This window comes from Nerophis lumbriciformis, linkage group LG35, assembly GCF_033978685.3.
Source record: "Nerophis lumbriciformis linkage group LG35, RoL_Nlum_v2.1, whole genome shotgun sequence".
Lineage (NCBI taxonomy): Eukaryota > Metazoa > Chordata > Actinopteri > Syngnathiformes > Syngnathidae > Nerophis > Nerophis lumbriciformis.
Genome location: NC_084582.2, coordinates 24,844,217 through 24,872,189, shown reverse-complemented (window position 1 = coordinate 24,872,189; position 27,973 = coordinate 24,844,217). Strand labels below are relative to the sequence as shown.

General features: G+C 40.3%; 1 protein-coding gene across 1 annotated transcript in view; it reads left to right on the top strand.

The window, feature by feature from the left end:
- The window catches only part of il1rapl2 (interleukin 1 receptor accessory protein-like 2), a 647,587-nt gene that overhangs the window by 548,973 nt on the left and 70,641 nt on the right, over nucleotides 1-27,973 (top strand). Inside the window, exon 8 of the mRNA XM_061927700.2 lies at nucleotides 24,572-24,704. Within this exon, the coding sequence (XP_061783684.1) occupies nucleotides 24,572-24,704 (133 nt within the window). The remainder of the gene's footprint in view (nucleotides 1-24,571; nucleotides 24,705-27,973) is intronic.

Below are 27,973 nucleotides of genomic sequence, written 5' to 3'. Positions count from 1 at the left end.
ACTATTTTGTTGTCGTGGCGAGTACAACGGTGCTACGGTGGTAGCTTAGGGCTACTGTTTGCGTGTTAAGGTGGGCAACAAACTTGAAAAAGAGCGTCAGATTCTTTGTGGTTACTTACAAGACGTTACCTAATAAATATCAGTGTAAAGAACGTTTTGCAGATGGCTGAGTATGCATTCACAAATACTTAATAGTTAATGGTAATGAACAATTATCCTAATTCCCAGCTATCTATCAATCTACAGTATTTATTATGGTGGTATCTACACTATGTGTTGCCAAAAGTATTTGGCCAACCATCCAAATGATCAGAAGCAGGTGTCCTAAAAACTTGGCATGACTACAGGTGTATAAAATCAAGTACTTATGCATGGAGACTGTTTCTACAAACATTCGTGAAAGAATGGGCCGCTCTCAGGAGCTCAGTGATTTCCAGCGTGGAACTGTCATAGGATGCCACCTACGCAACAAATCCAGTCTATAAAGACATGGGTGACAGAGTCTGGTGTGGATGAACTTGACTGGCCTGCACAGAGTCCTGACCTGAACCCGATAGAACACCTTTGGGATGAATTAGAACGGAGACTGAGAGCCAGGCCTTCTCGACCAACATCACTGTGTGACCTCACCAATGCGCTTTTGGAAGACTGGTCGAATATTGCAATAAACACACTCCGCAACCTTGTGGACAGCCTTCCCAGAAGAGTTGAACCTGTAATATCTGCAAAAGGTGGACCGATGTCATATTGAACCCTGTGGGTAAGGAATGGGATGGCACTACAAGTTCATATGTGAGTCAAGGCAGGTGACCAAATACTTTTGGTAATATAGTGTATGTCAGCCTCATGCAGTTTGCCATCAAATGTTGTTGTACGTTTGTATAATGCAGACATGTCAGAAATCATATTAAGAAATAATACATGCTGGTCATACTGTCATTTGGATTTAAAATGACATTGTTTCTATTAAGACAATGATTTAAAAATATTTACAAATGAACCTGCCGTGATCATAAAATAAACAATGCAGTACAAGATGTTAACAGCATAAGTAGTGTTGTATGCCTTATTTTAGCAATCTGTAAGCGATACTTGCCAACCTTGAGACCTCCGATTTCGGGAGGTGGGGGGTGGGGGGTCGGGGGGCGTGGTCGGGGTGGGGCGGAGGCGTGGTTGGGGGCGTGGCTAAGAGGGGAGGAGTATATCTACAGCTAGAATTCACCAAGTCAAGTATTTCATATATATTATATATATATATGTATATATATATATATATATATAAGAAATACTTGACTTTCAGTGAATTCTAGCTATATATATATATATTTATTTTATTATATATATATATATATATATATATATATATATATGTATATTTATTTTATTATATATATATATATATATATATATATATATATGTATATATATATATATATATATATATATATATATATATATATATATATATATATATATATATATATATATATAAATAGAAGAAATACTTGAATTTCAGTGTTCATTAATTTACACATATACACACACATAACACTCATCTACTCATTGTTGAGTTAAGGGTTGAATTGTCCATCCTTGTTCTATTCTCTGTCACTATTTTTCTAACCATGCAGAACACCCTTTCGCAGGTACCCAGAAAGGTTTCGAGTACCACCAAAAAAACTGAATCTCTGAAGACAGTATAAAAATATGTGTTAAAGGTGTACAAATACTGTTTGTATAATAAGCATGTTATTGTTTACAAATGAGGGTTAAGAGTTCAGTACTAAAAAAAAAAAGAAAAAGAATGTGGCTTAAGTACAGTTTTTTAATTGAGCTGCTGCATTTTTTGGTTGGGTTGTTTATTTATTTTGAGTAATTTCTAAATTTCTAAAAGGGGAGGAATGTAATAGAGTGATCTATGTTTGTCTGTTGCCATCTCCTGGTGAATGTTGGCTCTAGCGTACTGGGGTTACTTTTTGGTTGGCCAACGATTTACGTGGTGTTGCGCACCTGACGTCAAGTGTGTGAGTCTGTTCTGAAGTCTACAGTAAAGAGACGTACTTCATCACCTCGCCTGGTTATTGCCTCCAACTCAATATATTACAACAACATTGCTGTTTACGGCAGACAAACTGCTTTACGGTAGAATAAAACATGACTGCTGTTGTTGTGTGGTGTTACCGCGCTGGGAGGACGTTAATGAAACTGCCTAACAATAAACCCACATAAGAAACCAAGAACTCGCCCTCCATCGTTCTACAGTTATAACGTGTTTGGGCAGGCTTATATTGTGGGAAAGCGGACGTGAATAGAGGCTGTTGACACGTCACTCAGGTCCACATGGAGCTGGAGGGGGCGTGGCTTCCAGCTCCGCCTGAATTTCGGGAGATTTTCGGAAGAAAATTTGTCCCGGGAGGTTTTAGGAAGAGGCGCTGAATTTCGGGAGTCTCCCGGAAAATCCGGGAGGGTTGGCAAGTATGCTGTAAGCCTCCACCCAAGTGTAAAAAGAAGTACATAACTGTGTTATTAAATTAGAGAAAATCTAAGTCTGTATTCACATTGATTGAAGCGATTCACCATGCTTCTGGGAGGTGAGTCTCTTCACATGAAGACGAAACAGAGCTGTCTTTGATGGCTTTTTTTTGCCACAAGCATTGACACCCTATTTAATAATATATGAGGACAGGTATTTTTGTCACTAAGCAAAAAAAAAAAAAAAAGACGCCATCACCACTCGAAGGGTTGCGCTTTGCAAAAAGGTAAAAAAGTTCAAGAGACAGTAAGAATAATGCGATTTGTGGAGAGATGCTGTACAAAGGCAGAAGAGTCACTTAGGTAAAAAAAAAAAAAAAGAAAAATTCTCTAAAAACTTTTTAAAAGGATTATCGCTGACAACCCTCAAAGCTGTGTTTGGCACCCAGGATGTGAATTTGGAATAGGGTGACTGGCATGTACACAGCATGGGAAAGGATTTAGCAATGAAGCATTTGAGAGTAAGAAAATAAGAAAGGATTTAACAGAAAATCATTTGTTAGAGGCAGGCTTTAACTGGACGAAATGAGAAAGTCAACAGCCTGGCAGGTTACAGCTGAGCTGCCCATCACTGACATGTGTGTGTGTGTGTGTGTACGTGTGTGTATATCACCATCTGTGCTGTCATGTGCAGCTGTGCTCCCTGAGAGCCCAAGATCCGAAACTCAGCTGTTGCCAAGACAACTTTTATCCATGCAATACCTGGCAGACACACACACACACACACGCACATAAATTTATACATGTTCTAAAGTAATTGTAGAATGGAAAAACAAGTTGCCTTTATATTGAAGCTACACTATATTGCCAAAAGTATTTGGCCAACCATCCAAATGACCAGAATCAGGTGTCCTAATAACTTGGCCCGGCCACAGGTGTATAAAATCAAGCACTTAGGCATGGAGACTGTTTCTACAAACATTTGTGAAAGAATGGGCCGCTCTCAGTGATTTCCAGCGTGGAACTGTCATAGGATGCCACCTGTGCAACAAATCCAGTCGTGCAATCTCCATCCATCCATCCATTTTCTACCGCTTATTCCCTTTGGGGTCGCGGGGGGCGCTGGAGCCTATCTCAGCTACAATCGGGCGAAAGGCGGGGTACACCCTGGACAAGTCGCCACCTCATCGCAGGTCGTGCAATCTCCTCGCTCCTAAATATTCCAAAGTCAACTGTCGGCTTTATTAAAAGAAAATGGAAGAGTTTGGGAACAACAGTAACTCAGCCACGAAGTGGTAGGCCACGTAAACTGACAGAGAGGGGTCAGCGGATGCTGAAGCGCGTAGTGCAAAGAGGTCGCCAACTTTCTGCTACAGATCTCCAAACTTCATGTGACCTTCCAATAAGCCCACGTACAGTACGCAGAGAGCTTCATGGAATGGGTTTCTATGGCCGACAGCTGTATCTAAGCCATACATCACCAAGTCCAATGCAAAGCGTGGGATGCAGTGTTGTAAAGCACGTCGCCACTGAACTCTAGAGCAGTAGAGACACCTTCTCTGGAGTGATGAACCACGCGTTTCCATCTGGCAATCTGATGGACCAGTCTGGGTTAGGAGGTTGCCAGGAGAACGCTACATTTCGGACTGCATTGTGCCGAATGTGAAATTTGGTGGAGGAGGAATTATGGTGTGAGGTTGTTTTTCGTGAGTTGGGCTTAGCCCCTTAGTTCCAGTGAATGGAACTTGGAATGTTCCAGGATACCAAAACATTTTGGACAATCCCACGCTGCCAAACTTGTGGGTACAGTTTGGAGCAGCCCCCTTCCTCTTCCAAAATAACTGCACCAGTGCACAAAGCAAGGTCCATAAAGACATGGCTGACAGAGTCTGGTGTGGATGAACTTGACTGGCCTGTACGGAGTCCTAACCTGAACCCGATAAAACTAATTAGAATTAGAACGGAGACTGAGAGCCAGGCCTTCTCGACCAACATCAGTGTGTGACCTCACCAATGCGCTTTTGGAAGAATGGTCGAAAATTCCTATAAACACACTCCGCAACCTTGTGGACAGCCTTCCTAGAAGAGGTGAAGCTGTAATAGCGGCAAAAGGTGGACCGACATCATATTAAGTTCATATGTGAGTCAAGGCAGGTGGCCAAATTCTTTTGTCAATATAGTGTATAAACTTGATGTATAACACCGAAAGACTTACAAAGTTTGCAAGTAAGATCAAAATAGTATCAATCTCAGGGAGATTCTCGAGCCATTTTTAAAGACGCTGTAATGAGCAAGCCAGTCACGTGATCCGTGACGTAGAGGTGGGAACCACAGATCTCTTCCCCATCAACAATAATGCTAGTCATGCAGACTTTGTGAGAGCCAAGAAAGTTTACTTTGGGAAAAAAATATGATCCAGAACTTTATATGTCTTATCCTGAATATAAGGAAGATGAGCTACAAGTTTTAGAAGCTCTGCTAAAAAGATCCGGCTTTAGTGAAATGCTAAGCATCATGTAGCAGTATTGTTAAGTGCTAAACAAGAAAAATAAACAACATAACTAGAAAATACAATTCCGCCAGGAATTGTGTGTGAAACCCCAATGCTGGAGCTGAACTGAAATGTGGAAGGAATGTAGAGTATTATGATAATATGTTTGAATCTACAGTAAGAATGGTTTGAATATTGATAAATAACCTGCTGAGTGGCCTTGTGGTTGGAATGTCCGCCCTGAGACTGGAAGATCATGTGTTCAAACCCGAGCCGAGTCATACCAAAGACTATAAAAATGGGACCCATTGCCTCCCTGCTTGGCACTCAGCATCAAGTGTTGGAATTGGGGGTTAAATCACCAAATGATTCCCGAGCGCAGCCACCGCTGCTGCTCACTGCTCCTCTCACCTCCTAGGGGGTGAACATGGGGATGGGTCAAATGCAGAAGATAATTTCACCACACGTAGTGTGTGTGTGTGTGACTATCGTTGGAACTTTAACATTAACTTTAAATACTTGTTGAAATGAGAGTGGAATGTAGAACAAAAGGTCAAAACTGTTTAACTGTGAAATGGTTGGAATACTGTGATTATAAGGTTGACTTAAAGCTTGAAATGGTTCGAATGTTGAAGATCAGAAACTCTACTGAAACGTAGTATGAATATACAAATGATAAATGTACAAAGTGTGAGTGCAGCTGAGATGGGCTCAAGCGCCCCCGTGGCCCCAAAAGGGACAAGCGGTAGAAAATGTATGGATTGATGGATGTTGTAATACTAAACTATACGACAGGCTGCACAATTAGCGCAACAAGCAAGTATAATAGAGTTCACATACTCTCTTAATCTGTGTTCTATCCATGGTTTTGGGCGCAGCGGGGTTTGAACCAGGGTCTCTTACGTAAGAGTCAAGCAGTCCAACCACTCGACTAAATATTTGTAGTGTATAAAAATAGATAGCTTGAAAGTTGTTTTTTTATTGGATTCTAAAGATGATACAAAACTTACCTCGCCGATCGCTTCCAGTGCATAAAAATCAATGACAAAACTTTGCTGCTCAGTTCTTGTACCACAGGGGTACCTCAAGGGTCTACTCTGGGGCCTCTGCTCTTCAGTTAGTACATTAATGACCTACCTTCCATCTGTTAGGATGTGGATATCTTAATGTACTGTATGCTGACGACACAGTTTTCTTTACTCACGGTCCCGAAGGAAATCTGGTTGCAGCTAAGCTATCTGAGACAATGACCAAAGCAACTGAGTGGCTGAACGAGACCTGCCTTACACTGAACACAGATACAACTGTCACAATGTTTTTAAAGTAAGTTAAAAGTTAATGTACCACTGATAGTCACACACACACACTAGGTGTAATGAAATCAACCTCTGTATTTGACCCATCCCCTTGTTCCACCTCCTGGGAGGTGAGGGGAGCAGTGAGCAGCAGCGGTGGCCGCGCTCGGGAATCATTTTGGTTATGTAACCCCCAATTCCAACCCTTGATGCTGAGTGCCAAGCAGGGAGGTAATGGTATGACTCGGCCGGGGTTTGAACTCACAACCTACCGCTCTCATGGCGGACACTCTAACCACAGGCTCAGTGGCCTGATCAAAGTGTTCTCCCAAACATGTATGTGAATAGTTACACGATCAATGATGGTGAAGAAGTTAAATACTTGGGCGTGATACTGGATCCTACTCTAAATTTTGAAAATCATGTTGAAAAGGTATGTCATGTTCTGAAACAACATTGCCAACTTTCAACACATCAGAAGCTTATTATCATTGGAAGCAGCTAAATGGTTTGTCAATGCAATGATCACATCACATGTCTTGTACTGTATGTCATCATGGTCTCAAGCCAAACAGACTGTTTTCAATTCTCTCAGATCATTACATAATCAAGCACTGAAAATCCTCGATAAAACGCCTCGCCCTCACCATTGTAACATACTTGAAAAATACCGTCAGGTACTCCAATATCCTATCCGCCTGGTACATAAGACCGATGCAGCTCCTCCTCCCTTAAAAACATACGTACAGCTACGCTCGCAATTAACAAGCAGTGTTAAGGTCTGTATCCAGGGGTGACTGTAATGTTCCAAAAATAAAATCTGCCTTCTACCAATCAGCCTTTTCCTATACCAAGCCATCAAAGAATGGAATAGGCTCCCAGACAATCTAAAGAATAACTCAAGTTTTCACAGCTTCTCACAGGCAGTCAAAGATTGGCTTTTAGACCACCAGTCCAGCTCACATTAACAATACCAGGCAGGTAGTTGACCATCAGATGATACCCGAGAGGGAGCAGACTGATGGCCATCAGAGCACCAGTCTAATCTTGTAACAAACATCGCAATCTTGTTTACGTATGCAGTACCAATGGGGTATATGGCTATTGGATGATACCCTTATGGGTACCATCTGATGTCCACTGCACTGTATGTGGACTTTGATTAAAAAAAACTGCTGCACTTTATATACATCTGCACTTTAAATGAAGCTGCTAAAATACTGTAACTTGACCATCCACTGATTTATAACTCACATACCCTTTATGTATTGTACTTGTATTTTAAATTGCTTATCATTATGTAATTTTAACATTGTTGTGTATTTTCAATCCTGTGTAATTTTAATTGTGGATGTTAAATACACCATAAAAGGACTACGGATAAAAATTAGCATGGTGCTAAATCCGGTGCAGCCATCTTCTTAATTGTCCTTCAAATAAACAAATGCAAACAAACAAACAAACGTATGCAAAATGCGGCTAATGGGAGTCACCATTGTAACCTACAAAGACCTCTAAAAAAAACATCCATCAACCTGGTATGTACACACTGCAAGTACATCTATATATAATGTAGTAACAGGCACGTTCATAACACTATGTAATATGTACAATATTTACCTTATTTTGTACCTCTTAAGCATTACCAGAATTTTTTTCCTCAGCGCATTTATTTCTGTTTCTGTTTCCGGCAACAAATGTGTGTTCCTACTTCCGGAAACAGACAATAAAGACGATTTTTTTTTTTAGACAAATAAAGATTCACAACCTTGTCTTTTTAAAGCTGATAATACGGAGGATGAACTGCTGTTTATAGAAGCGAGCACGAACACAGGGTTAAACGTTAGAGCAGACGTAAGCCGAAAGAGTGAGGTCTGCCTGACTTGACGCTGTAAATGTCGAACTTTGAGCCAAGCTAAACTGACATAAATGGAGTGCTTGACCAAAATCAACAAGAAAAAAACTTCCCTAGCCAGCTTGACTAAATAGAAAACTGTTCACCTAGTGAGTCACTTTAATATCGATCATGATACACGCAGCACATCAAGCTTGTTATTACAACTACAGTACATACACTGTCGAGCTAGTTATTTACAAACAAAACATGAAATGTGGGCTAATACTTTTCAGATACTGTAATATTGTTAGTGATTTATGACGATGTGTTACTATGCTAGAAAAATGGTTCACTCTGACAATAACAATAACCCTACAGCTTGGTAATTATATAGGTTACAGATTGTAAATGATTGATTTTCAAAGATATTTAGCGGCAGAATGGATTGATCTCATTAGCTGCATTGCTAGCCACCAAGAACAAGCCGATTATTAGAAAACAGAATGCAAAAAAAAACAACCAAAAAACGTATTTCTTCTTGTCTCTCATAAGGATTGTGAATGACAGGCAAAATTCCAAAAAATGTGCAGATACCCTTCAAACCATACTAACAAACCGGTTCAGTCAGTAGCTTGTTTTGCTTTGACAAGAAATGGGACCAGAAGCTTAAAAATTATCGTATTTTGACTTTCAAAAAATCATGTTTGTGTATTTGTCATACATTGATTGATTGATTGAGACTTGTATTAGTAGATTGCACAGTGAAGTACATATTCCGTACAATTGACCACTAAATGGTAACACCCCAATAAGTTTTTACACTTGTTTAAGTCGGGGTCCACTTAAATTGATTCATGATACAGATATATACTATCAGATATATACTATCATCATAATACAGTCATCACACAAGATAATCATCAGGGTATATACATTGAATTATTTACATTATTTACAATCCGGGGTGTGCGATGTGGAGGGGGGTGGAGGGGTTAGGTTTGGTTGTTATCATCACTTCAGTCATCAACAATTGAGAACAGAGAAATGGACATTGAAACAGTGTAGGTCTGACTTGGTAGGATATGTACAGTGGACATAGAGAGAGAGAGAGAGAGAGAGAGAGAGAGAGAGAGAGAGAGAGAGAGAGAGAGAGAGAGAGATCAGAAAGCATAAGAAAAAGTATCTACATTTGATTATTTACATTTGAATATTAACAATCCGGGGAGGGTGTTAGTTTAGGGTTGAAGTTGCCTGGAGGTGTACTTTTATTGCAGTTTTGAAGGAGGATAGAGATGCCCTTTCTTTTACACAATTTGAAATTCCTCCGGACCATTTGCTCCAATAAAACATTACCACAGACAGTGTTTGGTATATTTCAGAATGCAGCCTTCAATTAAAACAAGAAACTAACAGTACTATTGGAAAAAAAGCTGCTACAATCAGATTAGCGCCCCCACGTGGCTGCAAAAAGGAACAGGAGACAATGTACAAAATCAGTGCAGTGTAGGATGTGTACTTGTGTTTGCTATTAGCGTGTACAGAAAGATCACATTATCAGACATCATAAGATTTCTGGAATTATAGATTATAGATAGGGTGACATTATAATACAAATAAAATTTGCTCCCTTCTCATTTCAGTTCATCCTCAGATTATTGTGCAGTGATTGTGTACGGATGTTTACATCTTTAAACATGCACGTTTTGTTCACAATAGTTTTTTTTTATACATTTGGATTGAAATCATCATGTATTTGCTAAGATTATTTTTTAATAATCGATGAGGTGGCAACTTGTCCAGGGTGTACTCTGCCTTCCGCCCAAGTGCAGCTGGGATTGGCACCAGCACCCAGCCCCCGCAGCATTTGCCCAGAGCCCACATATAGAGCCCGACAAAATCCCGCCAAAGATTGTGTCCGTGTTTCAGTTGTTCTTTTCTCCTGTCTGTACCAACTGGACGAGCGAAAATTAACCTTGCTCACTGGGTCTTATGCAGACATGCAGACCAGTTGCGCTCATCTCTGACCTCTCCTTTCTGTCACTCAAAGACATCCGTGTGCAAAATAATGAACAATAACAGTCTCTATTGTTACACGACAGAAAAGCAATCAAAAGGAGATCCTGCATTAGTCCCGAGGTAAATGCTGTACATTAGTATTATTACATGACTTTTTGAAACTATTGTACCGTATTTTTCGGACTATAAGTCGCAGTTTTTTTTCATAGTTTGGCCGGTGCGATTTATATATGTTTTTTACCTTCTTTATTATGCATTTTCGGCAGGTGCGACTTATACTCTGAAAAATACGGTAGTTGTTTGTAGCACATTATATTGTATTATATCTTATACAATACTTATTATACAAACATTTTTTTTTTTTTTTTAAAGACACGTTACTTGTTAACATTTTTTGTGTTTTGGGGAGGCCAATTACCAATGAAATGTTTTAAATTAATTTCAATGGGAAGCGTTGATTTCAGTTACGAGCTCGGTCATGAAACCAATTTCGCTCAAAAGCTGAGCTCCTTCTTTATCTGCTGTACATATCAGCCTGAGGATATAATGGTTTTGTGTTTGGCCCGTACCACGCAGCACACAACAGGATGTAGTTACAACTGGTTAAGTGGCAACAACTTAACTTGATTACAACTTTCTTGAGCTCTCATATAAAACTTGATGGTGATGATGATAAATAGTGTTGGCTGAATGTAATTTGGCTGCAAATCTCATTTCTGTCAGGGGACTTTTCTTTATTAATATCACTTGTGGAGGTAAATTAATCAAAGCAAACATCCTTATGACACCAGCTGGATAGCAGAAAGATAACATAAATCAATTTTATAATCTAATATCACTTAATTCACTGCTTAGGCTGACAAAGATGTACTATTGAGTACTTCTACATTCAATTGTACTGTATTTTTTTCATCTATTTTGTTTGTCCTTTGTTCTATTAGTTTAGATAGATAGACTCAGCTTCTGTTCTGATTACTATTGATTGACATATTTGGAAATAACTGAGAACCACTGGCAAATGTTAGGGCAGTAATTGTTAAAAAAAAAAAAAAACAGAAGTGGTTGGTTAATTGTAAACTACTGCAAGTTTATAAACTTTTAAAATAAATAAATTTGAGTGCAAATGTTAAATGCTGTATTGCTTTTGTGGTGCCTTAATTCTTACTGTAATTTTCCTCAGAGGAACAGCAGGTACGCAGGGAACCATGCCAGTCTAATTAAATAGCCATTTAGAATGTTATAAACTGTTAACAGCTGTGAGAATAAACACTATAGTCACTTGTGTGCACTGTAAGGAATATCGGGGCATTAGAAAGTAAAGCAGGTATCCTGTCTATTCACAAAATAATCAAGTTAATGCCCAGGAGTACTGTAAATCCTGGAGCATCTAGATTGACAATATAATTTGACCACATAGCTGGACAGGACATGAATAATAAAAATATATTATGTTCAGTAGTAGTACAATTAGAAATGTTTATGGATCTAACAAAAGCATTTGACACAATTAAACATAGCATCGTAATAAACAAATTAGAACGGTATGGCATCAGAGGGTTGGTCTTGAACTGGGTAAGAAGCTACTTAACCAACAGGAAGCAATACGTGAAGATAGGCGAACACACTTCTACAGAGCTGAAAACATCTTGTGGCGTACCTCAGGGATCAGTACTAGGACCAAAATTGTTCAATCTCTATATAAATTACATTTGTAAAGTTACAAAATATTTAAAGTTAGTATTATTTGCAGATGATACAACTGCATTGTGTTCAGGAGAGAACACACAGAAGATAATACAAATAATTACAGAAGAAATTAACAAATTAAAAAGATGGTTTGACAAAAACAGACTATCATTGAATCTCAGTAAGACTAAAATAATGCTATTTGGTAACAGTAGAAGAGAAAGTCAAACACAAATACAGATAGATGGAGTAAATATTGAAAGGGTAAAAGAAAACACATTTTTGGGTGTAATAACAGATGATAAAATGAATTGGAAATCGCATGTAAAAAATATACAACATAAAGTAGCAATAAACACATCAATAATGAATGAAGCAAAACATGTTCTAGACCAAAAATTAACTTCATATTCTTTACTGCTCACTAGTTTTACCATATCTGAGTTATTGTGTAGAAATATGGGGAAATAATTACAAATGTGTGTTTCATTCACTAACTGTTACAAAAAAGATCAATTAGAATAATACATAATGTTGCATATAGAAAACATACAAACCCTTTATTTATTGAATCACAATTATTGAAATTCAACGATTTGGTGCATTTGCAAACAGCTAAAATGATGTACAAAGCAAACTATAACCTGCTACCCAAGAATGTACAACAATTATTCTCAACAAAAGAGGAGAACCTTAGAGGAAAATCTAATGTAAAACATTGGTATGTTCATACAACACTTAAAACCTTTAGTATATCAGTACGTGGAATTAAATTATGGAACTGATTAACCAAAGAAATCAAACAAAGCACCAATATGATTTAGTTTAAGAAACTGTTCAAACTACAAGTGTTCACAAAGTACACAGAACAAGAATTATGATGAACATCTTGAACCCTTTGTTTTTCCTTGTTTTTTTCTTTTTTATTGAGACAAAGATTATCTATGTATTTAATATTTGTTTGCTTACTATGGTTTATTTGTTTATTATTTATTTGTTCACTGTTCTGTTACAGAGAACAAGGAAATTGGATAGAATTGCTATGGTATGAAAAGAGGTAGGATTAAATAAACTCTGCTTCTTCTTACTCCTTTTCGGACGTGCTGTAATGCAACAACTGGAATTGTGTGATGCATTACATTGTATTGTATGCATGTTCGAAATAAACTGAAACTGGCCGACAGCTGTATCTAAGCCATACATCACCAAGTCCAATGCAAAGCGTGGGATGCAGGGTTGTAAAGCACGTCGCCACTGAACTCTAGAGCAGTAGAGACACCTTCTCTGGAGTGATGAACCACGCGTTTCCATCTGGCAATCTGATGGACCAGTCTGGGTTAGGAGGTTGCCAGGAGAACGCTACATTTCGGACTGCATTGTGCTGAATGTGAAATTTGGTGGAGGAGGAATTATGGTGTGAGGTTGTTTTTCATGAGTTGGGCTTAGCCCCTTAGTTCCAGTGAATGGAACATAAGGATTGTGAATGACAGGCAAAATTCCAAAAAATGTGCAGATACCCTTCAAACCATACTAACAAACCGGTTCAGTCAGTAGCTTGTTTTGCTTTGACAAGAAATGGGACCAGAAGCTTAAAAATTATCGTATTTTGACTTTCAAAAAATCATGTTTGTGTATTTGTCATACATTGATTGATTGATTGAGACTTTTATTAGTAGATTGCACAGTGAAGTACATATTCCGTACAATTGACCACTAAATGGTAACACCCGGATACGTTTTTCAACTTGTTTAAGTCGGGGTCCACTTAAATTGATTCATGATACAGATATATACTATCAGATATATACTATCATCATAATACAGTCATCACACAAGATAATCATCAGGGTATATACATTGAATTATTTACATTATTTACAATCCGGGGTGTGCGATGTGGAGGGGGGTGGAGGGGTTAGGTTTGGTTGTTATCATCACTTCAGTCATCAACAATTGAGAACAGAGAAATGGACATTGAAACAGTGTAGGTCTGACTTGGTAGGATATGTACAGTGGACATAGAGAGAGAGAGAGAGAGAGAGAGAGAGAGAGAGAGAGAGAGAGAGAGAGAGATCAGAAAGCATAAGAAAAAGTATCTACATTTGATTATTTACATTTGAATATTAACAATCCGGGGAGGGTGTTAGTTTAGGGTTGAAGTTGCCTGGAGGTGTACTTTTATTGCGGTTTTGAAGGAGGATAGAGATGCCCTTTCTTTTACACAATTTGAAATTCCTCCGGACCATTTGCTCCAATAAAACATTACCACAGACAGTGTTTGGTATATATACAATATCAGTACGTGGAATTAAATTATGGAACTGATTAACCAAAGAAATCAAACAAAGCACCAATATGATTTAGTTTAAGAAACTGTTCAAACTACAAGTGTTCACAAAGTACACAGAACAAGAATTATGATGAACATCTTGAACCCTTTGTTTTTCCTTGTTTTTTTCTTTTTTATTGAGACAAAGATTATCTATGTATTTAATATTTGTTTGCTTACTATGGTTTATTTGTTTATTATTTATTTGTTCACTGTTCTGTTACAGAGAACAAGGAAATTGGATAGAATTGCTATGGTATGAAAAGAGGTAGGATTAAATAAACTCTGCTTCTTCTTACTCCTTTTCGGACGTGCTGTAATGCAACAACTGGAATTGTGTGATGCATTACATTGTATTGTATGCATGTTCGAAATAAACTGAAACTTAACTAAAGTATGTGCTTTCAGCAAAGGTACACTTTCACTCCTGCAGGTTGTCATGAATATGCTCACATGGACATCATCATTCACTATTTTACCATGCTATCACATTGTATAGGGAAGCCAAAATGATAGATTAATATTTATTGTTTAACTATACTGAGGAAAAATAAGCATATGCAGTTTTATTGAGTTGAGTGAGCTAATTGTAACATATCCATATATGCACACTGTTTTCAAAGCTCTCTTGATACCACTGGTTTTCTAAGGGGAAAAGGGACAATTTATTTAATGTTCATCTTGGTGATAAGTAGGTCTGCAACTGACATGAAATAAAAAGAAATGGGGCAATAGAGTGAACTGATGCTTCACATCAAGGAGGTCTCCGGCTTTGCTGAGTTTGGATTTTGTTGCAGTTGCAGACTAGGTTCATTGACACCTAAATGCACCAAACACTGAGTGCCAGTTTGAATGGTTATCTGTCCCTTGTCAGTGCTCCACCAAACATAATTGTCAGTCATCTATCAAAGCAAAAGCTAATGTTGCATTATACTGTACATTAAACAAGCAACATTTTTTATGTCAAAGAAAGCATCTTTCAGATATAAAGGTCATTTACTTGGTAAATGGGTTATACTTGTATAGCGCTTTTCTACCTTCAAGCGCTTTGATACTATTTCCACATTCACCCATTCACACACACATTCACACATTGATGGCGGGAGCTGCCATGCAAGGCCCTAACCATGACCCATCAGGAGCAAGGGTGAAGTGTCTTGCTGAAGGACACAATGAAGGTTGGTAGAAGGTGGAGATCGAACCAGGAACCCTCAGGTTGCTGGCACGGCCACTCTCCCAACCGCGCCACGCCGTCCGAATACATTTTTAGTAAATTGAACCCTCGTCCAACCATCTACTTGAATATTGTAAGAAGTGATCATTGATTATTTTTACCCCAATATAAAATAAGCCATTGTAAAACACAGCCAATCAAATATATTACACATTACCGACTACAAACCTTTTTTTTTACAGTCAAGTTCTAGGAGGGGACGGCTTGATCTAAACATTGATATTATTGGTATTGATGTCAAGAGATTATTTTTTTTAGTTCTGTTTTATGCCTATTTTCACAAAGGTATGTTTTTTTCTTGTTTAGTTTTTCATTCTTATTTTTAGGGGCTAGAAATCCACAAGATTTGAATGAGAGCCTTTGGGAGTTTTTGTTTTTGTTTAGTCATTATTTATTAATGACCTAACTGTGCTTATTTCATTGATTTTGTTACGTTCTGATGATTAACAATTTAAAGTCAAAACAATCTTGAAAAAAAGTCATGTGAAAGTATTGGTATCAGTATCAGATATACTGGTATGCAGCTACAGATTTTTTTTGTATTAGAAAAAAATAAAAATAAACTGAAAAATCAAGTTTTAAATTCTGAAAATTACATCATCTAAAAACTAGAAAAGCACTCTGAGAGCGCATTCCTCAACCAGGCCCCATCTCCCAATAGTAAAAAGTCATGAATCCAGACGGTGAGCCGGATCACCCCCAGAATGTAATCAGTTTTCTCGTATCCAATTTATGACATTGCCTGAAAGTTTCATCAAAATGTGCCCATTACTTTACAAACTATCCATAGAGGGATGGAAGAAACAGAGTGGAGCGTTTTGCCAGTCATCCAATGTCTTTGTCTATGTGGGTGGAGGCTGCTAGCATGCAAACAAATATTTTGAAGCCCGTAAGGTAAGATAGTAGAAATGATCCGGTCAGCCACTCAGAGCACTGTACTTACCTCATTCCAGTAAGAATCACTTGTTGGCGCCCACATAAAAGGATAACAAAATTCGGTAACACTTTAGTATGGGGAACATCCATCCATCCATCCATGTTCTACCGCTTGTCCCTTTTGAGGTCGCGGGGGGTGCTGGAGCCTATCGCAGCTGCATTCGGGCGGAAGGCGGGGTACACCCTGGACAAGTCGCCACCTCATCGTATTCACCATTAATTAGTTGCTTAATAACATGCAAATTAGTAACATTTTGGCTCTTAAAGGGGAACATTAGCACCAGACCTATGTCAGCGTCAATATATACCTTGATGTTGCAGAAAAAAGACCATATATTTTTTTAACCGATTTCCGAACTCTAAATGGGTGAATTTTGGCGAATTAAACGCCTTTCTAATATTCGCTCTCGGACCGATGACATCACAACGTGGCGTCACATCGGGAAGCAATCCGCCATTTTCTCAAACACCGAGTCAAATCAGCTCTGTTATTTTCCGTTTTTTCGACTATTTTCCGTACCTTGGAGACATCATGCCTCGTCGGTGTGTTGTCGGAGGGTGTAACAACACCAACAGGGACGATTCAAGTTGCACCAGTGGCCCAAAGATGCGAAAGTGGCAAGAAATTGGACGTTTGTTCCGCACACTTTACCGACGAAAGCTAGGCTACGACAGAGATGGCAAGAATGTGTGGATATCCTGCGACACTCAAAGCAGATGCATTTCCAACGATAAAGTCAAAGAAATCTGCCGCCAGACCCCCATTGAATCTGCCGGAGTGTGTGAGCAATTCAGGGACAAAGGACCTCGCTAGCACGGCAAGCAATGGCGGCAGTTTGTTCCCGCAGACGAGCGAGCTAAACCCCCTATCGACCGTAGCTTCCCTGGCCTGCTGACATCAACTCCAAAACTGGACAGATCAGCTTTCAGGAAAAGAGCGCGGATGAGGGTATGTCTCCAGAACATATTAATTGATGAAAATTGGGCTGTCTGCACTCTCAAAGTGCATGTTGTTGCCAAATGTATTTCATATGCTGTAAACCTAGTTCATATTTGTTAGTTTCCTTTAATGCCAAACAAACACATACCAATCGTTGGTTAGAAGGCGATCGCTGAATTTGTCCTAGCTTTCTCCCGTGTCGCTGGCTGTCGTGTCGTTTTTGTCGGTTTCGCTTGCATACGGTTCAAACCGATATGGCTCAATAGCTTCAGTTTCTTCTTCAATTTCGTTTTCGCTACCTGCCTCCACACTACAACCATCCGTTTCAATACATTCGTAATCTGTTGAATCGCTTAAGCCGCTGAAATCCGAGTCTGAATCCGAGTTAATGTCGCTATAGCTTGCTGCTCTTTCCGCCATGTTTGTTTGTGTTGGCTTCACTATGTGACGTCACAGGAAAATGGACGGGTGGTTAAAATCAGGCACTTTGAAGCTTTTTTTAGGGATATTGCGTGATTGGTAAAAAAAATTTAAAAACTTCGAAAAATGTAATAAGCCACTGGGAACTGATTTTTAATGGTTTTAACCATTCTGAAATTGTGATAATGTTCCCCTTTAATTAGTCACTATTAAGTACTTATTAATGCCTTATTCTGCATGGCCTTATTATACAACTAACGATAACCCTCTAACCCTAACCAAATAACTCTAAATTAAGTGTTATGATCCGCTGCCCGGATCATATTTTTGTTTTTGTTTTCAAGTCACTTGTGTTTTTCAGCACCTCTTGAGTTTGTTTCTGTTGCCATGACGGCAGATTATAGTCACCTGCCTCTGGTTAGTGTCCCGGACGCGCACCTGTTGCCCGGGCACTAATCAGAGGGCTATTTAGTTTACGCGCTGGCCTCATTCGGTCTGTTGGTTTTGTTTGCTCCTACGCAACAAGTTACGCTCCTAGTTTCGCTCATAGTTTACATTTTTGATATTAGCATCTTTGCTACCCTCTTGTTTTCCGTGCCGTGGTGCAGCGCGCAGCATTTTTTTCTGCAATCAGAATAAATCATTTATTCTCACCTGCAAGCCGCTTCCTGACATCCCTCTGCATCTTGAAAAGACGACCTTCGGCATCACAATGCCTCGCAAGCGTAACAGAAAACCAACAGCACAGTCTTTTCGAAGAGGGCGTGGAGGATTCCGGCTACGGGACGTGGCTGGTCTTAAAGGCGATGGAGAGAGAGACTCTCCAGTATTCCCCTTTGGAGCGCGAAGACCTTTTGTGGGGGCCTGACGGTTCGTTGGTCCATATCGACTCCATCTGGCCCGGGGATGTCCGCTCACAGCCAGCCCGAACGCGAAAGCGGAAGTCAGCCAAGAAGACTTCGGCTCGCGGCAAAGACTCACCTATCCCACAACTTTTCTATCCGGAGCACAGCCAGCTACAAGCAGCCCAGGATTCTCCTCAAATATTTGGTAATTATAATGACCATATCTTCAAAGATTCCTCCGACTGGCCTGTCAATCACTGGGATTGCAGCTATGACGTCATTCCGTTGTCGCCCCCCGAGGACACGCCCCCGTCCACTTTTGATGACGTCATAGAAAAAGACATTTTTTTGCATTCTGTTAATTCTTACTGTCAGCCACTTCCTAATGACTTTAATTTGACAATTAAACACTATCAGGACATTTTTGTTAATTCTAGGTCTAGTCAGTCCCACTCACCTTCTGACTTTCAAGCTCAGCCCCCAATTACTTTGGCCCCACCCTCTAAGGCTCAAGCGCCACCCACTCCTCTGTCTGCTGTGCCACATGCTGCTCTGCCTTCTCCTCTTCCTGTTCCAGCCCAGTCATCTTCCGAGACACCCCTCGAGAAGTACAGTCCTGCTTGGGTGGATGAGTGGTACCGGAAGGTACTGATTGAACTAAAACTTGAGGAACAATCCCAAGCGGCAAAGGACACTCCGCATGCTATTGAAGAGCAGAATAGAGGTTTTGGACAATCAAAAGGGGAGGAGCCTACCCCCCTCCTCACCTCCTCCCTCCCACCCCTAAAGACTGTTCCAGACTGCACAAGACGCGTCTGGGATCCGCTTCTTGAGGGGGGGGCTAGTACTGGGTGCTTTGCTAGTGGGCAGGCACAGCTGCGCCCAGCCAAACCCAAACCTCCATGCCGGCCTCCGCCACCAGTCCTCCGGCATGCTAAGCCGCAACCCCCTGCCCGGCCGCCACCACCGGTTTTTCGGCATGCTAAGCCGCAACCTCCTGCCCGGCCGCCGCCACCAGTCCTCCGGCATGCTAAGCCGCAACCCCCTGCCCGGCCGCCACCACCGGTTTTTCGGCATGCTAAGCCGCAACCTCCTGCCCGGCCACCACCACCAGTCCTTCGGCGTGCTAAGCCGCAACCCCCGGCCAGGCCACCTCCGCCAAAGTCACGACCAGCAACTGCTCCAAGTCTGGTTCCCACACCAGCAACTGCTCCAAGTCTGGTTCCCACACCAGCAACTGCTCCAAGTCTGGTTCCCACACCAGCAACTGCTCCAAGTCTGGTTCTCACACCAGCACCTGCTCCAAGTCTGGTTCCCACACCAGCACCTGCTCCAAGTCTGGTTCCCACACCAGCACCAGCTCCAAGTCTGGTTCCCACACCAGCACCAGCTCCAAGTCTGGTTCCCACACCAGCACCTGCTCCGCCCACGCCGGCAGACGAGCCGCCTGCTCCGCCCACGTCGACAGCCCGGACGCCTGCTCCGCCCACGTCGACAGCCCGGACGCCTGCTCCGCCCACGCCGGCAGACGAGCCGCCTGCTCCGCCTCTGGCTCCGCCCACGCCGACAGACGAGCCGCCTGCTCCGCCTCTGACTCCGCCCACGCCGACAGACGAGCCGCCTGCTCCGCCCACGCCGACAGCGACGACGCTTCCTGTTTCCACGGCGACGACGCTTCCTGTTTCCACGGCGACGACGCTTCCTGTTTCCACGGCGACGACGCTTCCTGCTTCCACGGCGACGACGACGCTTCCTGTTTCCACGGCGACGACGACGCTTCCTGTTTCCACGGCGACGACGATGCTTCCTGTTTCCACGGCGACGACGACGCTTCCTGTTTCCACGGCGACGACGACGCTTCCTGTTTCCACGGCGACGACGACGCTTCCTGTTTCCACGGCGACGACGACGCTTCCTGTTTCCACGGCGACGACAACGCTTCCTGCTTCCACGGCGACGACGCTTCCTGTTTCCACGGCGACGACGACGCTTCCTGTTTCCACGGCGACGACGACGCTTCCCGTTTCCTCGGCGACGACGACGCTTCCCGTTTCCACGGCGACGACGACTCCTCCTGTTTCCACGGCGACGACGACTCCTCCTGCTTCCACGGCGACGTCGTCTCAGCGACCTCGAGTGGTCTGGCTGCGCAAGCGGCGCTCTCGGAGGTTTGTGTATGGACGCCAGTGGCGCAAACAGCAGCGACACCCGAGACGTAGTCTCAGAACTCTCCGGCGCCACTTACGCCCACCTTCTCGGCAGCCACGAATGTGGCCTTTCCGTGGTCGCCCGCCTCGCCTCCGGCAGCGGCGTTCCATTCGCCGCCGCCACCTGACTCGTCCCCGGTGGATTCGGGGACACGTGGCCTGGCGACCCTCCGCCAAATCCTCCCTCCACCCTCCCTTGACTCTTGAACTTTGTTATAGTCGGGGGGGTTTTAGTTTTGCCAGGGGACATCTGGAATCTGTCCCTTAAGGGGGGGGTACTGTTATGATCCGCTGCCCGGATCATATTTTTGTTTTTGTTTTCAAGTCACTTGTGTTTTTCAGCACCTCTTGAGTTTGTTTCTGTTGCCATGACGGCAGATTATAGTCACCTGCCTCTGGTTAGTGTCCCGGACGCGCACCTGTTGCCCGGGCACTAATCAGAGGGCTATTTAGTTTACGCGCTGGCCTCATTCGGTCTGCTGGTTTTGTTTGCTCCTACGCAACAAGTTACGCTCCTAGTTTCGCTCATAGTTTACATTTTTGATATTAGCATCTTTGCTACCCTCTTGTTTTCCGTGCCGTGGTGCACCGCGCAGCATTTTTTTCTGCAATCAGAATAAATCATTTATTCTCACCTGCAAGCCGCTTCCTGACATCCCTCTGCATCTTGAAAAGACGACCTTCGGCATCACAATGCCTCGCAACCGTAACATTAAGTCTTTGTTACTTAGAATATGTTCCCCATACTAAAGTGTTACCCAACATTTTTATAGTACAAAACACATAAAATAAGTGAATGTGGAGGAAACTTAAAGTCTTTGTTTATTAGAAGAATCACCGTTGTGAAGATTTAAAAAAACAAAAAAAATCTTAATTCTCTCCAATAGCTCCACACATAGGTCACACACACAAGGAGGATATGCAATCAGCAGCAGTGTGGAATCATGATGCACCAGTCTGATTCACAATGCCCCAATAACATTAATGACAGCAATATAGCAGCAACCTTTCATTCATATTCTTCTAAATGCCTTTTTCGCTTCAGCCACAAAAAGAAACAATGACTCATCACACCTGTATGACATGCACACTCAATTCTGAGGTTGCAGTGTTGATAAACTCCACTGAATTGGGGAGGATTTTAATCAGCATAACATGCTGAAAACTCATCCTTGGGGTTAATCAGTTCTGACTGAGAACCTACGCACACGCATGACTCAGATCTTTTTATGTTATATTTTAATCTACATTTAGAGCCCACCGACACACACACACTCGACGTGATAATTGCAAGCCACTTCAATTGATTGACTGACTGACGTCGACACTTATTTTTGTGACTTTGGCCAGACAAAGAAAATAGGCAGTAGTTAAGGATGTTTATCCATCTCTTTATTAAAAAATGGCAACGCAACAAAGTCTTGTTCCACACGGAGGATCGCCGAATATTGCGGCTATTTCCAAATTTTCAGAAAATACACTTTTTCTTTTCCCGTACCACTTATACTACATCTTTAATGTTTGACTAGGTTAAAACGAAAACATCTCACGCGAACAGGTTTTACCCAGCCCGCGGGATGAGTTTGCTAAGTATAAAAAGTAACCTGAAATTTTTGAATGAAAGAAACAGCTGTTCTAAATGTGTCCACTGGATGTCCCGATAGCAATTCTTTGTATCTTTGTAGAACAGGGGTCACCAACGCGGTGCCCGCGGGCACCAGGTCGCCCGTAAGGACCAGATGAGTAGCCCGCTGGCCTGTTCTAAAAATAGCTCAAATAGCAACACTTACCAGTGAGCTGCCTCTATTTTTAAAATTGTATTTATTTACTAGCAAGCTGGTCTCGCTTTGCTCGACATTTTTAATTCTAAGAGAGACAAAACTCAAATAGAATTTGAAAATCCAAGAAAATATTTTAAAGACTTGGTCTTCACTTGTTTAAATGAATTCATTTATTTTTTTACTTTGCTTCTTATAACTTTCAGAAAGACAATTTTAGAGAAAAAATACAACCTTAAAAATGATTTTAGGATTTTTAAACACACATACCTTTTTACCTTTTAAATTCCTTCCTCTTCTTTCCTGACAATTTAAATCAATGTTCAAGTATTTATTTATTTTTTATTGTAAAGAATAATAAATCAATTTTGATTTAATTCTTCATTTTAGCTTCTGTTTTTTCGACAAAGAATATTAGTGAAATATTTCTTCAAACTTATTATGATTAAAATTCAGAAAAAATATTCTGGCAAATCTAGAAAATCTGTAGAATCAAATTTAAATCTTATTTGAAAGTCTTTTGAATTTATTTAAAAAAATCTGGAAAATCTAGAAGAAATAATGATTTGTCTTTGTTAAAAATATAGCTTGGTCCAATTTGTTATATATTCTAACAAAGTGCAGATTGGATTTTAACCTATTTAAAACATGTCATCAAAATTCTAAAATCAATCTTAATCAGGAAAAATTACTAATGATGTTCCATAAATTCGTTTTTTTAATATTTTTTCAAAAAGATTCAAATTAGCTAGTTTTTCTCTTCTTTTTTTCGGTTGAATTTTGAATTTTAAAGAGTTGAAATTGAAGATAAACTATGTTTCAAAATTAAATTATTATTTTTTTTCGTTTTTACGTGTCAAACTGGTAGCCCTTCGCATTAATCAGTACCCAAGAAGTAGCTCTTGGTTTCAAAAAGGTTGGTGACCCCTGGTGTAGACGATGCTACATATGTATAAAATAAACCACATGATGTTTGTACATCAGTCGAGGAAAATGATCAAACTACGTAAATAACATACTGTAATTTGATTTTGATGTATATTTTTTTTTTCTTGATAGATTGAAAATGAACACCAATGAGTTGACTGATGAATATTATCACATAATTTACTCAGAAAATATAAATAACGACAAAGTAAGATCGAATACTGTTAACCGCAACATATAAGTATAAAAAAACCAACAGCATTATGATTTGTACATTTTCAGAAGGTGCTTGTTCTATTTTTAAACAAAGAAAACAATCTGAAGTTGTCTGTATTTTTAAGTTATCGTGCCGTGATTTTACCGGTCCGGCCCACTTGGGAGTAGATGTGTCTCCATGTGGCCCCCCCATCTAAAATGAGTTTGACACCCCTGATTTAGACCCTCTCGGTCCTCCCGTCTTTGTTTTTGTTTTTTACCTATTAAACTATTTCCGGATAAACTGCATCTAAATGCATTTTACATTACACATAGTAATAAAAATGGTTTGCAGTTTTTTTTTTACAATTATATGGAATGGCAACATACCAAAATATTCTCTCTTTTTCTGTCTTCCCACATCAACAGATTGACATGTTTTTCTATTTCTTCTTTTTTTTTGTAATAGCCTTCTTCTGGTGACACTAATAAGTGATGTTTTCACCTCAGCTGATAGTGATGGCATCCTCCTCTGAGGTGAAAGTGGAAAAAATGGAGTGATTCAACTAAAAAAACTTTTTTTGTGTGTATGCTTCTAGTCTGTTGCTCACGATAAACAGAAAACTCTGTGAGACCCTCTCTAAAGTTACAAACCTGCCAGCAAAAGGATCAATTTTTCAGATGTCACTCACCTTGGCACTCCTGTGTTGTTTATTGGAAGTTATTTGGAAGGTAAAAAGTAGAAGCCTTCAAGAAGAAAGAACACATACCAAATCATAGCAGTATGTCTTGTCAAAAACATTGGTCCTGTCTTGGCAAAATTATATGGATGTTCTCATTTATTCAATTTAATCTGACTAGATCTGACCAGTCTGTCTTTACAAATGACTATAATATGTTCATCAATGGTTTGTCTTTATGATATTAATCGTGTAATGAGATAATTGTGTTTGTGTGTTGCAGGTATGCCTCTCAGTTTGGACTGCAAGGCATTTTTCGGCTACAGTGGAGAAAACAGGAGACCTATCATCTACTGGATGAAAGGAGAGAAGTTTGTTGAAGAACTCGCGGGACACATTAAAGAAAGTGAAGTCAGGTAACAATTGCACATGGGTAAAGGAAGACATGATGATACTTTAACTGAACAAGATAGGAAGTTAAAGGGGAACTGCACTTCTTTTTGGAATTGTGAAATTCACAATCCTTATGTAAGACAAGCACACAATCATGTTTCTTTTTTTTCCTAACTAGTAAATAAGTAAGTAAGTAAGCAAAAGTCCACTTACAATAGATTCAATGAGAGTCGCTCTATTCTGCCTATAAAGCGCTTAAGAAAACGTTCAAACACTTCCATCAACATTTTATATACACACTATAAGTATATGTGTAATGTAGTAATAGGCATATTCATAACATGTAATATTTACATATGTTGCTCATTTTGAGCATACGACGGCGTATTGATATGAAAAACACTTCACAACGTTCACTTTTTCCTTTAACTACAACACTGACTACTACTTACTGCAGACATACTGCGAGACATAATTAAATATCACCTACTGTACAATGCCTGCTGTCACTGGGATGCAAACTGTTGGGATGTTGATATATTCCCATTTAGATGAAGAATGACTCATAATCCTCACAAAGGGTAGTAAAATGGGTAGGTGCAAACCAGCGTATTTTGCGTGTCTTTCGCACCACATCCCATATGGGGGACAGCGGTTGGGAGAGTGGCCGTGCCAGCAACCTGAGGGTTCCTGGTTCGATCCCCACCCTCTACCAACCTTGTCACGTCCGTTGTGTCCTTGACCCTTGCTCCTGATGGGTCGTGGTTAGGGCCTTGCATGGCAGCTCCCGCCATCAGTGTGTGAATGTGTGTGTGAATGGGTGAATGTGGAAATAGTGTCAAAGTGTTTTAAGTACATTGAAGGTAGAAAAGCGCTATACAAATAACCCATTTACCATTTATCCCGGGTCTGAATTGGCTGTCAAAGTTGACCAACTTCTTATTTTATATTCACAACTTTTTACGAACAAGGTAAAGCTGAATTAAACTCAGTTCCACCTACAATGTTGAGTTCAATGGGTAGCAATGTAAGAAGCAAGATTTATAATCTAGAATTAACTTTCACAAGCTCCGAGGCAAGAAAGCAGCTCACCAGCAGCATAAAGAAGTTGCCTCTATCTGATCAATGTGCGGCTAAAAGTAAGTGCTTAACGTTAACGCTAATAATAACATTATTTGCTAATACTTGGTTAATATTTAGGTCACAAACTCTAAATGAAGTATTTCTGGCATTTTTTGGATGGGTTTTTATTGGGTTTTATGGTCAATGATGTCATGGCTCCCATAGGCTTCATTGTAAAATGACTTTTATTTACGCATTAGAATGCATTAAAAAAAGACAAATGTGTTCTTGTCTCTAATAAGGATTGTGAGTTATAAGCAAAAAAAAAAAGCGCAGTTCCCCTTTAAGCATGTGAAACAACATGCTGAGCCCAAACATGGTAAACAAACGAGTTGGTATGTCAAAGCTTGCATGCTACCTGTTCTGACATTCCGTTGTAGTTATGTGCCCTTAATTTTCAAATAAGACACTCATTGACCGATAACTAAGATATGTACCGTACTTCAACTTCTAGAAGATGGGAAGGACGGATGAGACGGGACCCTTTGTTGGTCTTAAACCCAGGTTTTTCACATTGAGGATGGTGTTTGAGGTGTTTTGTCTCAGAAAAGTAGTCCTGCGGAAGATAGAGGTGTGAGTATATCAAATTCAAACTAATCACGCCCCGTGGTATTTAATTAACCTTTGCCTGATGAGTTCTCCAACTCTTGCTCCAGTCCTCTGGCTACACATGATCCAGTAATTCCACTGTTCCACATTCAACATGTCACATTTGTGTAGACACATTTCAGCTGTGATGTTTTTTGGGGTTCACCCTCCATCCTGCAGCACTGCTGGCCAGTGTACTTTATGCATTTGTTTATCTGCCTTGGCTCCATGTTAATTACACAGATGTGTTCACTTTCAAATTGTCATATTTGCAAATGACTCAAAGTTGAGCACCCTCAAATAACTCTGAGCTCATCAAACATAACAAGCTGGATTTGCTTCAACAAAATTTGCACATAGTGGAGGACAGTGTTGCAAACGCAGCACACAATGTCTCCGTTATCCAGTCCAGGACTGTCTAGCTACTCAGGAATGTTGAAAAGTCAGCATCTTCGTGGTTCAGTCATGTGCATTGAATTGCAAAATGTCCGCATGGGCTACTGCTTCGTTCATACATTTACTTAGCATTACGAGGCCAAATGTCAAATTATTATGCGTCTACACCTGAGTCAAGTCTATATCAGCTAAACAATCCAGCTGTTAAGTCGAATTAGTGATGATGATGATAATTGATGCACAATTCCTTTTGCCACCACAACAAACTTTATATGGATATGTTTGCATTTTAAATCCTTTAAGAATATTTTAAATGTCTGCTTCATTTATACACCTGCTCACATCTGTAGTATATAAGTGATCAAGTGAGGAGATTTACGGTGTTTTCACACCTACAGCCATAGCTAATTCCAATTTACCCCTGGTTTAAAAGCTAAAACATTCTACACGATGGTTAAAAAAAAAAAACCCAACCTCTTCCTTATTTAGTCTGTATTCATACATGAATAAACACACCACACCAAGTTGGATAACAGACTAGAATATGATATGAAACAGACTTGCACTTGCTTTCAGCATTTCTTTCCCAAAAGATTAGAGGACAATTAGTTACATGTCTTCAAATATGCGTACAACCCGTTTAGGTAGAGCCCATTAATGTCGATAACCTGTTTCAATCGACAAAGTCCTGGTCAACTGTGTTCTTATTAGTAAGCACGTGCCCATTAAAGCCGACATCAGCATAAATGGCGGGCCGTTTTTGTCTATACCAGGGGTCGGCAACCCAAAATGTTGAAAGAGCCATATTGGACCAAAAATACAAAATCAAATCTGTCTGGAGCCGCGAAAAAATTAAAAACCATATTACATACAGATAGTGTGTCATGAGATATAAATTGAATTAAGAGGACTTAAAGGAAACTAAATGACCTCAAATATAGCTACAAATGAGGCATAATGATGCAATATGTACATATAGCTAGCCTAAATAGCATGTTAGCATCGATTAGCTTGCAGTCATGCACTGACCAAATATGCTTGACTAGTACTCCACACAAGTCAATAACATCAACAAAACTCACCTTTGTGCATTCATGCACAACCTTAAAAGTTTGGTGGACAAAATGAGACAGAAAAAAAAGTGGCATAAAACACGTCCTAGAAAGTCGGAGAAAGTTGTACATGT